Genomic DNA, 13,392 nt, shown 5'->3' with positions numbered 1-13,392 from the left:
CGTTTCCCTCCTCTCTGGCCCGCCATGATCAGGCCTCCTCGCCAGTCTGTGCCTTCCTGCACGTGGAATCCGGGCCTCAGGGAGCCTGGTCCCAGCTCGGTGCCGGCGACGATGCGCGTCCGCTCAAAAGAGCCCCACCGGTCCCGGTCAGAAGCTCCTCCTCAGGCTGAAGAGGGGGGGTGCCGTGGTCGTCCCCACGGTGGTCCCATAGCTGCCGTTCCGGCCCAGGAGTGGCCGTCCTCGACCCCAGTCGTTACGTCCCTTCGATACTGTGGGTTCCGGTCGCTCTTCCCAGTCAACCTCTGGCTGTCCTAGGTGTCCGTGCAGCCCATGGATCTTCCAGGGGCAACCCAGCCCGAGCCCCCTGGGCCTCGTGGGTGCTCCGTAGTACGTGCAAAAGGTAGCCGAGGCAACGGGGGTGCCGCTCGTCAGGGGGGGTGACCGTGTCCAGTCGGTGGCAGACCACCTCAGTTAGGGAGCCACCCCGTCGAGCACTGCCTTAGGACCTATCTGCGGCCCCGTCGGCTTGCTTAGCCCCCTTCACTGTCCAGCCAGTACTTCGGTGTGCGGTGTACTCCAGGACCCAGCCGGCGATGCAATCGCTCCAGGTGCTCTACGCGATCTACCACTCCTCTGGGCCGCTCCACCGCCAACAGTGTGCTTCACGGTACGCAGTCCAAGCACCATGGGCCACGAGGGTGCTATAACGCACGGGCGGAGTGTTGCCGGCGGTCCTGGGGCGCTGCGTGCCTGGGGGGTGCTTATGGATCGTCGGTCGCAGCCCGCTTCCGCTAGGGGGCCGAGCCGCCAAGTGCCGTGCACGGACTCCCCCGCTGCCCAGCTAGGCCTCTAAGCCGGGCGCTCGCGTAGTTCCTTCCCCGGTCCCCTCAGCACCTCGGGGCATGGAGACCTCCAGGTCCCGGCTGGGAAAGCGTCTGGGCCAGGCGCGCTGCTTACCGCACTGACGGTGGTGTCCGCCGGACAGCGGGGGTGGCCCGCCCCGGGCAGCCGGCTCACTGTGCAGTTTGTGGCCCTCCAGCGGGCCTGGGCGGGGGTCCATCATCGTCGCTCGCAGCCATCTTAGGGCGCCGGGGGGGGCAGCGGACTCTTCCCGTACACCGCTCCGCGACGCTCAGCTGTGCAGCCTGTCGGAGCCAGGGAGCCTCACCCACGTCTGCGGCGAGTCCGCACCGCGCCTCAGGGCTGTCCGACGCCTTGCTGTTCCGTCCGGGCCGGGGCACTGTTGCAGCCTTGGTTCTTGCCGATCCCGGGCACGGCTCCGGGAACACGGTAAATTGAGCACCAAATCGTGCGCTGGAAGCGGCAATCAGGCCGTCGCACGTTCCCCTATCAGCGGAGCCAGTCTGCGCAGCTCCGGGGGGAACACGCTGCCGAGTTAAGGGCTCGGGCCTCCGATGGGGTCGGGTGCTCTAGCCGATACGTCCTTCTACCCCGCCATCTTGGCCACGCCCCCGTCAAAATACTTTTGTTGTATTCTGATCTTTGTATAGGAGTATAACATTCCTTGTCTTTCAATTGTCTGTGTGCCTCTGCAAGGTAATGATCACGATCAAAGATAACCACATTTCCTCCTTTATCAGAAGGTTTGATTTCGATTGTTGTGTCTTCTTTGAGTGATCAGATTGCCTGCCACTCTCTTTTCGATATATTTGATGTTTTTTGATTCATTTTTCTTTTTTTTGTTCCAGATGAGATTTTGTCAAGATCTTCAAGTACCCCTTCATTAAAGAGATCAATGGCATCATAGTTTGTAATAGGCAACTTTTTGGACTTATTTTTCATGGTACTCGGGTCTCTTTTTTGGGTGATGTTAGTCTGTACTGCCGATTCAGCAGTTGTGGTGTTTGGCATTAGTTCTTGGGTGGGTGTCAGGCGTATGTCTGCCAGTTCTTCACATGTTTGTACATCATTCTGATTTATGATTGGAATTTCAGGGCTTAGTTCTGTGATCTCAATTTTTGGAGATTGTAAGAAAATTTTCTTTTTTGGTTGGATATATATATATATATTTATATATATATATATATATATATATATATATATATATATATATATATATATATATATATATATATATATATATATATATATATATATATATATATATATATATCCCAGTTGCGCTGCAGAAAACTCTACAAGTTTCATTTTTCCTTGTCAAATGACATCAGCCTTCAATCCACCTCAGAATGATTGTATTCCTTTTCATTCTAAGAAATAACCGTAGTCTCCACAGAGATGCCTTCCCAGGATTTCCAGTTCTCCCCTGCACCTTTCCATCATATATCACACTAGGGGAATCAAAGCTACCTGCAGGAAGCTTCCTACCTTACAAATGTCTGGCCAAATTCTTCAGACCAATGTGAACCCTCCAGTAATTGTTTTACAATCATATTCCCATATCCCATCCATTCAGTCATCTAATGCAGCTGTGATTCCTGATAGTTCTTCTCAAAATCTTGGAGAGTGAGCCCATATTTTAACAGAGGGGCTACCCAGGCAGAACTATTAATATCTGTGCTGTTCAATGCATGAAACAACGACCTTGGAACCATGCACATTATACCATGTAACGCAGAGAGAGGTAGTGTGGCAGAATTACTTTAAACAAAGAGACACAACCCTTTAATGATAATGAAGCAACGACCAAAATTGTTCGGAGTTATCAAGACCATCCATAACCCTACCAATAGTAAGATCCATTGCAGCATAGTCGGTATGTGCAATCTAAAGGCCTAATTATTTAAGGACATCCTGTTGTCATGTCAGACTGAGGTTTAGGAGAGTATAAACATCCCTTCTCATCAATATCACTAACAGAAGGCGCTTAGAATTCCCACCTGGTCATATTTAACCCTGAAAATACCCCTGACGTCCAAAGGTGTCTACGTAAACGTGGAGTAGCCTGTATTGGTTCACGTGTCATCATAGAGTGACGACTCATGACTGGCAGAGTGTATGGTTTTTATCCAAATGATGCCTCTAGTCTCACCTACCCCAGGTGGTCATGGAGTACAGCTGCCAGTTCTGTTTCTAATGCAAAGCAAAGTGATGAGAGGAGACACTCTTTTTCTGGTACCTCTCTCACGTTCCCATTGACATAAGATTCTTTCCAGTCTTCACGTATACAATGGGACTTGTGCATAGTAACCAAATTCAGACGAGACTTAAGGGCCCAAAATTATATTTTTGCAGTGTGACAATCAGCAAATCGTATCCTACAGTGTGAAGTGCTTTTTTTTAAAAGCCAAGCAAGGTGACCACTGCCCACTAAGCTATGTCTAATACATGCAAGGTGTCTCAAATTGTTCATCATAGTCTGCTGAGGACCAAACCCCATCTAGTGTAAACGTACGAGGGTCCAGGCTACGCTTAACAACCTTAAGCAAGATAGTGGGTAGCATGCTCTTGATGTTAGGTAAGTACATAAAATAAGTGTTTTAGAAGTATTGAATTGTAATTTATAGGCTTGTGTGTATTATGATCTCAGCACAAAGTTACATGTGAACATGCAGCAAACATATTTGTCATCAAAATGATTTTTTCAAAGTCAGTATATGTTTGAAAGCACAGGGTCACTGGTCTCGAAGAACCCAAAGAATGCATTAAGGTGGAGGAGTATTGAGGAGTGTGTCCAGTAGATCTTGTAAAGAAGTAATGCCGTACATGGAGGTCAAGTGTGGGGGTCAAACTACAGTTGCTTGTAACCACCTGGAGTAATAGAAATGTTGTGAAGTGCAAATGTTGAGAATTGCCTGAAGATTTCCTTGTGCGCCAAATATCAGGGTAAATGTAATTGTGATTGTCGCTATCACGATTACTGACCTTTCGTAATAGTCTTATACAATTTATTCTCAATAGCCTTGCTTAGTGTCTTTATATCTGAATTGAGCATTGTCGGAGGACCATAAGACACATAGTCTACAGGGTCAGTACCTGGATTTTTTAAGGGCTTCGCCATAAATCTCCTAGAGTTTAACAATGAGTAATGCACTATTATTTTTATAAAATTCTATTTGTCCCCAATCTATGCTTGGCGTTTTATTAAACTTTTTTCATCTCAGTCCTAGCTGGCAGCAGTCATTTTCAAGACAGTGGTTGATCGAGGAAGGCATGTTTCTTCTCTAAGTACGGCAGGCCGGCGATCTGTAACAAAATATTCCTCTATCTCACTTGAATCATTAGCTGTTAATTATATGAATAGATGGCATACGCAATGCACAATGATCATATTTAAACCTGCTTATATAACCACATCTTTCTCCTCTTCATTTTTTGCATACAGATTTAGAAGTCTATGGGGTTCTCTTTTAAGTAGCCACTACATAATCATTCAAGCATTCTCGCCTTCCCTATGAAGGTTTGCACATACGTGGTGTTAACCATTTTCTAGCCTATATTTCTTGTCGGGCACATAACCCAATATTGTAGGTTGTACTCAAACGGTACTCTGCAGGACACTGAAGTTCTCATCAAGCATACCAGCGAATTCTTTACTCCATATAGCTTATCCAAGCCGAACCACAGCTTTCAGGGCCTCCCTCAGGAGTCGGAGGAGGCCGTATCCCAGTTTAGTTCTGACCCACCCTAGCTATAGTAATTCCAGCCCCCTTCCCATTTATCCCTTAGTAACGTACACAGACAAGTGACTGCATAACGTGCTTGTGTTCATTGCATGTCCTTATAACTATCACTGAGTAGTATCACTTCTTGTGAATTTGTTTTAAATAGCTGTGGTGAATGACTCTCATGCCTTTGCTGTTGTGTGTATTTATAACCATTGCTAATTTGTATCGACCTTGGCTCTCCTTACAGCAAAAGTATTTACCACTATGCTTCTTTGTGCAGTGCAGATGATGGATATAAAGGGATGCACATTGCTTTGCCAGTGAACTGGACAACCTTAACAAGTAAAACACAATGTTTTTAAATTATTCAATGCTTTTTTTTTAATGTCAACACAATCAAAGTATATTAAGCATTTGGAAATTATTAAGATGGAGTAGTATTTAACCCAGACTTAATTCTGTTGCAGGAAGTGGCCTAGGCTTGAAGGTTGTCTTGCCTCAAGAACATACAGAGCTATTGGATAATGAAAGTTTAGACAATAGCAGTGATCTTACAGTTTCTGTAAGTGATTCAGATGATGATTTATCTCCAATGAAACACCAGATGAATGTGCAGAACACAAACAGATTGACAGAGATCACAAGTTCAGGACACACCAAACCTGAAGATGAATTTGGACCCAGCATTATTTGCCCTCAAATATTGCATCCCACAGCTAATTTAGAAACAAGCAAGTAAGTAATATATGTGTTCCTAACAGTGGTAATTAGTCCATCCTACCTGCCATCTATGCTATTTTAGTACAGTTTTAGATGATATCTAAAATGAAATTTCTGAATATATGGTTTTTATCCAAATTATGCTTCTAGGTCCACACAGCTGGAAAGAAACGTTGGCATATGTGAGGATCTCAGGGTATTAGGTGTACAACATTTTAATATTGGAAAACAATATACAACTGTTTCCTGTATGTCCACTAATTTGACCTGGAAACTTTTTAATCTCATTTAGATTTACAAAATAATAGCTAGGATTAGCTAAGCTTAGTCTGTTTGAAAGGTTCCTATGTTACATTTTTAACAGTCATATGGTGGATACAGTACACATATAAAACAACTTGTCACATTATTTTAGTGATAGATGTAAATGTGTGTGTATATTTAGAATCATTTCAAGGTCCCAACATTTCCTATAGGAGTAGGTTGACACAGGAAACATTATATTTCTTTTTAGTGTGTCGCATCATTTGAATTTTTACATCTATGTGAAATCCATAGAAAAAGTTGAATTGTAACATTAGACCCAAACATTTTCCTACAGGAAGTTATTGCATTCAACTTCAATAATTGGATTCGAGTAAAGCTGAGCAGTATGTATTTCTTAAAGAGCAGTGCACTTGAACAAATTATATAATTCCTTTAAATCCTTTATTTTCAAATCCAAATAAGATTTCACAACAAGGCAGCCTACACGTTTCGTTCAATTCGGCAACAAGCCAAGAGAACTTCTTCAGGGCCGCAAACAGAGTAACATAAAACATATATAAGACAAAAAATCATATCACTGGACGGACTGACATAGATACAAATTCTTACAATTATACAAGAATACTTAAACATGACCTGTTCAAAACATGTATCCTTAATAACAACATACGTATTAAAAAACACAACACAACACAACACAACACTCAAAAAGACTTAGAAGTTTGTCGTCTTCTAGCGTTTCTTAATAATCGCAATTCCTAAATACATTTTTTTTATTTGTTTATTTTTAAAATGTATTTAAAAGAGTACACAAACAAATACATATACTGATGGACCCAACACGGGAATGTGATACTAATTATGATGGAGAAAATGCAGATCACCTACACCTCGTTAGATCAGATAAAGGGACTCCATAGTAGGTATCGTTAGGCAATCCATATGCGGAGTAAATAAATAGACAATCAGCCAAAGTCTATCCTCAACTCAACACCAATAGTAAACAGTACAGGTTAGTTTTTGTTAGAACCAACATTTAGCAAACCAAAAAGGGAAGTAACCTAAAACAACCAGTGCTATAAAGGTTAGTACCTACCTTTAATTTGAACGTCCCTATTAAGGACTTACCAGGTCAGTTTAGTGCACCAAAAGCCGTATATGTGAGCAGAGGGATAAATTCACTCAATCAATATTCATAATCCCTAGTGGGATAATCACCGCCTAAAAAATAAGAAAAAAAAAACATTGATGTTGAAAAAAGGGGGTAATTGTATTCAAGCCATCAAAGATGCAAGTTATGTAACAAACACCATTACTATGGGTATTTCTCCCTTAACTCTCCTTTTCTTACCCTACTATTACAAAAAGGACCTTTGTCTCACAGCGTACATCTATTACATCTTCACTCCATCATGTTTAACAGTATGCTTCGCGTTGTTAGAGAGAAAGGATTGCCATCCACATAGGCTTTTTACTTAAATAAAATAAAAAAAATAAAAAAGTGAGAAATAAACATCACAGTAGCACATCAAAACCGGTACAATGTTATGGTGTGCAACTTAAGCTGAACAGCACTTCATCACTGACGAGCAAAACATATTTAAAAGAATGTCTTCAATTAAGGCTCAATACTAGCACCCCTGTTATTCAGTTTAGAAGTGGGGGATATGGAATTGGCTGTAAGGAACCGTGGAGCATGTCCTTCAAATGAAATAGATGACACAGGGGTATACTGCAAAATGCATAAGATACTATGCTACTAGACTACACCTGGACCAAGTTCACTTTCTGCATGACGTAGCCAACTAGATGAAAACAAACAGACTCAATTTTAACAAAGACAAAAAAAATCACTGTTGAAATTTACCTGGTGGCCAGCACATCCCTTGACTATGAGAATCGTTTAAACAAAAGAAAAAACGTGTCTTAAAATACACAGATAGACAAATAAAGATATTATTATGAACCTACCATTAGAGCCGGGCATTTCATATAACACTTTTTTTTAAAGTGGTAATAAACATCAGACTTAAATCAACTACTGAAGATGTAATTAAATTTAAATGAAAAACCCACAGCAAGATATTACTTCGAGTTACGATTGAAATTACATTCGCTTGCAACAACAAGTGCCATACCTTGGAAAGAAATTTCAATATATTGGACTTTGATTTGGTCTTTTTGACTTTAGGAGAATTCACAAAGTCCTGCAAATTCAAGAGGCCAAGTACCCATAAATATGTTTGCTAATGTAAGAAAGAAACTTTCGCTCCTACTTTGCTGTTGCCCAACTTTTTTGGATGAACATCAAAAGATTTTAGCAGCATATGTTTGTTGCCTAAAAATGCGAAATAGCAACAATGCAAGAGACACTTGTTTTAGTAGCCTGATGGTGCTGCTTTCTCAGATTTATGAAAGCTGTATCAAAGTGCTTAAAAAAGGGCATAAAATAATTAAATCAGTTTTGGCCAAAAGTTACAAACCAAGACTAAGTTTTATCATGTAGGTCTTAACATGGTCTATATTTCGTTGACTTTTTACATTGATTTGGTTTTACTGAACTGTAAAAAAAAGTGTTCCTTCATTTGTTTGTTTATGAACTCATACTTAAATTAATTACATCAAAATTAGTTTGGCTTTGCAATTTACCCCTAACATATAGTGGACAAGGACGTTTTCTTATATAGAAAACAAGATGATCCATCTTTGCAGCTAGTGAGCACAGATTTGAAATGGCTTTTCATCATCATTCATTTGAACTTTATTACATATTTATGGTTTAAATGATTTACCTCGACTGCGCAGAGCCTGTCCTAATTTATCTATCAGAGCTGCCACAGAGCCTTTCCTGCTATCAAGTGCATATCTATGTAACAGCAGAACGTACTGGATTGAGAGCAAATGACTAATTTATGTAACTTTAACCTTTGAAATAACTTCAGAAACATGAAATTACTATGTTTTGATATTGCCTAGTAGATTTTCACCACCAGGTGGGATTGTCAGTGATCATTGGATTTTTTTGCATTGCTTGCTCTTTGTTTTTATATTGCAAGCATCAGTTGCCAGTTCTGTAGACGTGTGCAGTATACAATGTATTGTTTTTTTTCCAGTTTATGTATATTGAATAATGGTTAGGTTGAATATGAAATATAGTTAAACACTGGGCTTTATTTTATCTATGCATACTGCGCCTACATTTCTGTCAATGAATATAGTGATATCATGTTGACACTATTCAAATGTGAATTACGTATGAAAATAAAATAAAGCTTTATGTTAAAAAAAGTTGAAATTCACTAAAAAAACGAAGGTTAAAGTAGTGTTACTCTTGCCCTAATGTAACTTTAACTCTTGCTCTCGCCATGCACTGTTAATTACCCCTCATATCTGGCACTTGTTACATCTATGATGAGTTAACCCCTCCCCTGCTGATGACGGAACCGCTCCGTCATCAGCTGCGGTGGCGCTGTGCTGATGACGGAGCGGTTCCGTCATGGCCCACCCAACGCTCCTGCGCGGCGCGAATTCCGCGTCTGCGCTGAGCGTTCTATTGAGCGGGCGGGGCCATGACGGAACCGCTCCGTCATAAGCACAGCACAACCGACGCTGGTGAGGGTGCGGTTCCGTCACCAGCATGCGCCCGCCGTATTTCCGCCCCGCCCCCTTAGCACGGCGGCGGAATAGCCGCCGCAGTGAAGGGGTTAAAGTCAGTTGAGATAGTTATAACTAGTAAATTTCTTTGTTTAAAATGTTATGTTGTCACTGGAAATTTCACCTAACTTTAACGTTACTACTTTAACATTATGGTTCTTTCAGTGAATATATATATATATTTATTAGTCAAAGATTACTTTTTCAAGGTTTAATTTAATTCTCTTAAGAAATGACAGGGTGTTTATGACCAGAAAGGTTTTTTGAAAAGAATATTTTCCTCGCTGAATAAATGTTCTAATTACAAATGGACTTCTCAAAATGTTAGTAGTAGTCAGAAAAATCAACCAGAAAGGTATAGATATGGAAACTTCTTTGAAAGATTGAGGCCTGACCTGTAGTGACCTAATCCTGACCACGATACGGAGTCTGTAGTGCAGAATGAGACGCTTTCTTTTCTTGTCGGGAGCGCCTTATCTGAAAGAGCCTATTAGTTATAGATTCCTTACCTTAGAACTACCCGCAGGCGTCAGACTGGATCCGGAGAATTTTTCTTCAGCAATACCCCTGTGCATCGGAAGGTGGCGTTGGGTGACTCCACGTCCGTTGTCGCTGTCGTGGTCACTGGGATGACGTTACGGTGTCTACACAGACGCCGTCCCTGCCCGCTGACGTCAGTTCTTTCTTTTTTGCACCAGCCTAGTGCAGATCCGGAGAAAGTTTGCCCCTTAGTCACTTTTTGACTAAACCTTTTCGACTTTTGTCACGTCTTCTTTTTGAGTCTTCGACTCCTGGTGTGCGAGGGATGTCCCATCCTCAGACCGGATTCAAGCCAAAGTCGTGCTCCAACTGTCGGCCATGAATCCGAACGCTTTGCAGGAGCGGTCCCGAAAGATTTTCGAGGTCCGGCAGTCGGCTCTGCGTTGCTCCTGGTATCGCTCGAGGGGAAGGTCTCAAGACCTGTCGCGGAACTGTCATACTCCGTTAAAGTCTTCGCACTCATCGTGTAAGTCGAAGCATAAGAAGAAGGCGATGAAGCAACTTGGATCTTAACCTTCTCCCCGTCGGTCCGCAGACGCGATGCGTTAACCGGAGCATCGTTGCTCTAAGGCTCCATCTCCGGGGCCCGATTCTGGGACGACTCCGCGCTTCCCCCCGTTTCCGGGAGCCGGGGTGTCTCCTGCCCAGCTTTGTGCATTTTACGAAGCCCTCCACTCCATCTTTGGCAAGCCCAACTCTGCTGGAGCACCTTTGGGCCCCGCAGAGCCAGTTGGGGACCCTGGGCCTTCGATGCCGTTGGCTCCGGCCCTGGCGCTGCAGAGTCCCCTTGAATGCCAGTCAACCTTACTTGACCTTCCCTGGCGCCGATCCCGGCAATGTCGTCTCCGGCATCAGCCGTGCCCATGGCAGACGCCGTCCCCATCTTCATCCCTGAGAAGGAGCAGGATTAACATCCGCCGATGGCGAATTCGACCCCGGAGGATACTTTTGTTCCCTTGTTCCGCCCAGGTGTTTCCTTTCGCCCTGAGGGTGCTGAAGCAGACCAGCAGGAAGAGCCGGACAGGAGAGAGAAATTGGGTGACACCAGTAGTCCGGATACCTCCCCAGACCTTGGCATGCTTCCTCCCCCTACAATGGCTACGGAGGAGGGAGTGTCCTATGCAGTGGTGGTGCGTAGGGCAGCTGAGGCCTTGGGCTTGCAGCTCCCTACAGTGGCAGTCAGGACTAACCTCCTGACAGAGGTTCTCCAACCGATGGCAACTTCCTTCGAACCCCTCTTGCCCTTTAAAGAAGGCCTCACGGACGTCCTTATGGGCACCTGGTCCAGGCCCAGCTCCACTGGAATGGACGACTGCCAGCTGCCACCGCACGGCTCCCGGTGATCTCATTTTCCTCTCCCAACACCCTTCCCCCGAGAGCTTAGTGGTCCAAGCGTCTTCGTCCAAGGGTGCATTCCCTTCTGCACTCCCGGATAGGGAATCCAAGAAGCTGGATAACCTTGGGAAGTGTATGTTCTCTTCCTCCAGCTTAGGGCTGCGGTCCGTGAAAACTGCATGCCTCTTGGGCCGCCATATCCATACATTTTGGGATACGGTGGCACAGGTGCTGCCTCAATGTCCGCAGGAGGCCCGGGCCATTCTCTCCCAGGCAGTGGCGAATGGGAGAGATGCAGCAAAATTCACAATTCGCTGTTGACTGGACACCGCCGACTCTCTGGGCAGAACGATTGCCACGTCGGTAGCCCTTCGGTGCTACGCCTGGCTGAAGATGTCTGGATTTTCGAAGGATGTCAAGGCAACTTTGCTGGACATGCCCTTTGATGGCCGTCGCATTTTTGGTGACAAGGTGGACTCGGCGCTCAAGTGTTTTAAGGTTTCTCGGGCTACGACCAGATCCTTAAGCCTCGCTGCATCCTCCCGTCCCCCACAGTCTGCCTTTCGTCCCTTTCATGACTACTGAATGGGCACCCCACAAAGTCCGACCCAGTCCAGCCACCAGTTCGCGCAAGCTGTCATCCTCTGCATAGAGGGTCTGTCTGGGAACCAACGGGCGGACCAATCCATCCTGTCCCCCGCAGCAGCCTCCAAACCCTCCTACTCTGACCTTTCAGGGCCATCATCGGCCAGTTGGTGGCAGGATTTGCCATCACCTCCCCCACTGGCAATCCATCATGTCAGACAGGTGGGTTTTGCAGATGGTCCGAAGGGGCTACTCTCTCCCCTTCGAGACTACCCCTCCCTTCATGCCACCGTCTCTCGATCGCATGTCGAAGGATCATTGGCGCTTCTCCCCCAGGAAGTTTCAACTCTCTTAGGCAAGGGAGCTATAGAGAGGGTACGTGCGTCAGAAGTAATTTGTGGTTGCTATATCCGCTACTTTCTGGTTCCCAAGAAGGACAAAGGCCTGCTTCCTATCTTAGACCTCAGGGCCCTCAACCGCTTCCTCCGGAAGGAGAAATTCACAATGCTTACTTTGGCTCAAGTCCTGCCTGCACTCGACCCTGGAGACTGGATGGTAGTGTTGGACTTGCAGGACCCTTATTTTCCCATCCCCGTCCTGACAGCCCACAGGCATTACCTACGGTTCACGGTAGGCCACAAGCATTTTCAGTTCACCATGGTCCCCTTTGGCCTTACCAGTACCCCTTGGGTGTTCACAAAGGTGAAGGCGCAGATCGGGGGTTCCAGTCTTCCACTATCTCAACGACTGGCTATTGAAGACGGGCTAGCCCCAGGCGGTCATCTCCCACCTCCAGATTGCGGCAGACCTCTAACATTTGTTGGGGTACACTATCAAGGTCCCTAAGTCACACCTGACTCCCTCGAAGTCGCTCCTTTTTATCTGAGCTGTTCTGGACACAGTGCAGTTTCAGGTTTATCCTCCCGAGCAGCGAGTCCGGGATATTTGGGCTATGATATCGATGTTTCAGCCTCTATCCCAGATCTCAGTCAGAAGGACTGAGGCTGCTGGGCCTCATGGCCTCCTGCTAGTAGATCAAGCCAGACGGCATATGCAGGCTCTGCAGTGGGACCTGAAGTTCCAATGGGCGCAGGATCATGGAAATCTTTCTGAGTATGTCCAGATCTCGGAGGTGACTGCACAACAACTGCAATGGTGGTTAACGAACCAGGATTGGGACAGAGGCAGATCCCTCTCCCTTCCCCAACCAGACCTTACGATGGTGACCGATGCATCAGTCCTGGGATGAGGCAGCCACCTGGGGGAGTTGGAAATCAGAAGAGTCTGGTCTCCGATAGAGTCCGGTCTCCATGTCAACCTGTTGGAGCTCCGGGCGATTCGCTTGGCACTAAAGGCATTCCTTCAGTCTCTCAAGGGGAAGGCAGTGTAGGTGTTCACGGACAACACCACCACCATGTGGTACTACAACAAAAAAGGCGGGGTGGGGTCATGGATCTTCACCTTTGGATATGGCTGAAACATCAGGGCATAACCCTGGTTGTTCAACACCTGGTGGGTTCTCTGAACGCCAGGGCGGATAAACTCAACCGTTGGTGCCTGGTGGATCACGAAGGGCGTCTTCCCTCAGAGGTGGTGCAACGTCTCTTTCAGCAGTGAGGAGAGACTTGGTTATGTTATGTTATGTTATGTTAGTTTATTTCTTCTATAGCGCACGGCTACTCCAGGGAGCATCCCGGCGCTT

General features: G+C 45.3%; 1 protein-coding gene across 3 annotated transcripts in view; it reads left to right on the top strand.

The window, feature by feature from the left end:
- The window catches only part of KIZ (kizuna centrosomal protein), an 880,037-nt gene that overhangs the window by 240,529 nt on the left and 626,116 nt on the right, over window positions 1-13,392 (top strand). For all 3 annotated transcript variants that reach the window (XM_086927508.1, XM_086927510.1, XM_086927509.1), the window contains exon 6: window positions 5,057-5,324. In XM_086927508.1, coding sequence (XP_086783634.1) covers window positions 5,057-5,324 — 268 coding nt within the window. The remainder of the gene's footprint in view (window positions 1-5,056; window positions 5,325-13,392) is intronic.

Source organism: Lissotriton vulgaris, chromosome 6 (assembly GCF_964263255.1).
Source record: "Lissotriton vulgaris chromosome 6, aLisVul1.2, whole genome shotgun sequence".
NCBI classification, from domain to species: domain Eukaryota; kingdom Metazoa; phylum Chordata; class Amphibia; order Caudata; family Salamandridae; genus Lissotriton; species Lissotriton vulgaris.
Note: the sequence above shows the minus strand (reverse complement) of the source record. Positions and strands in the feature narration are given on the sequence as shown.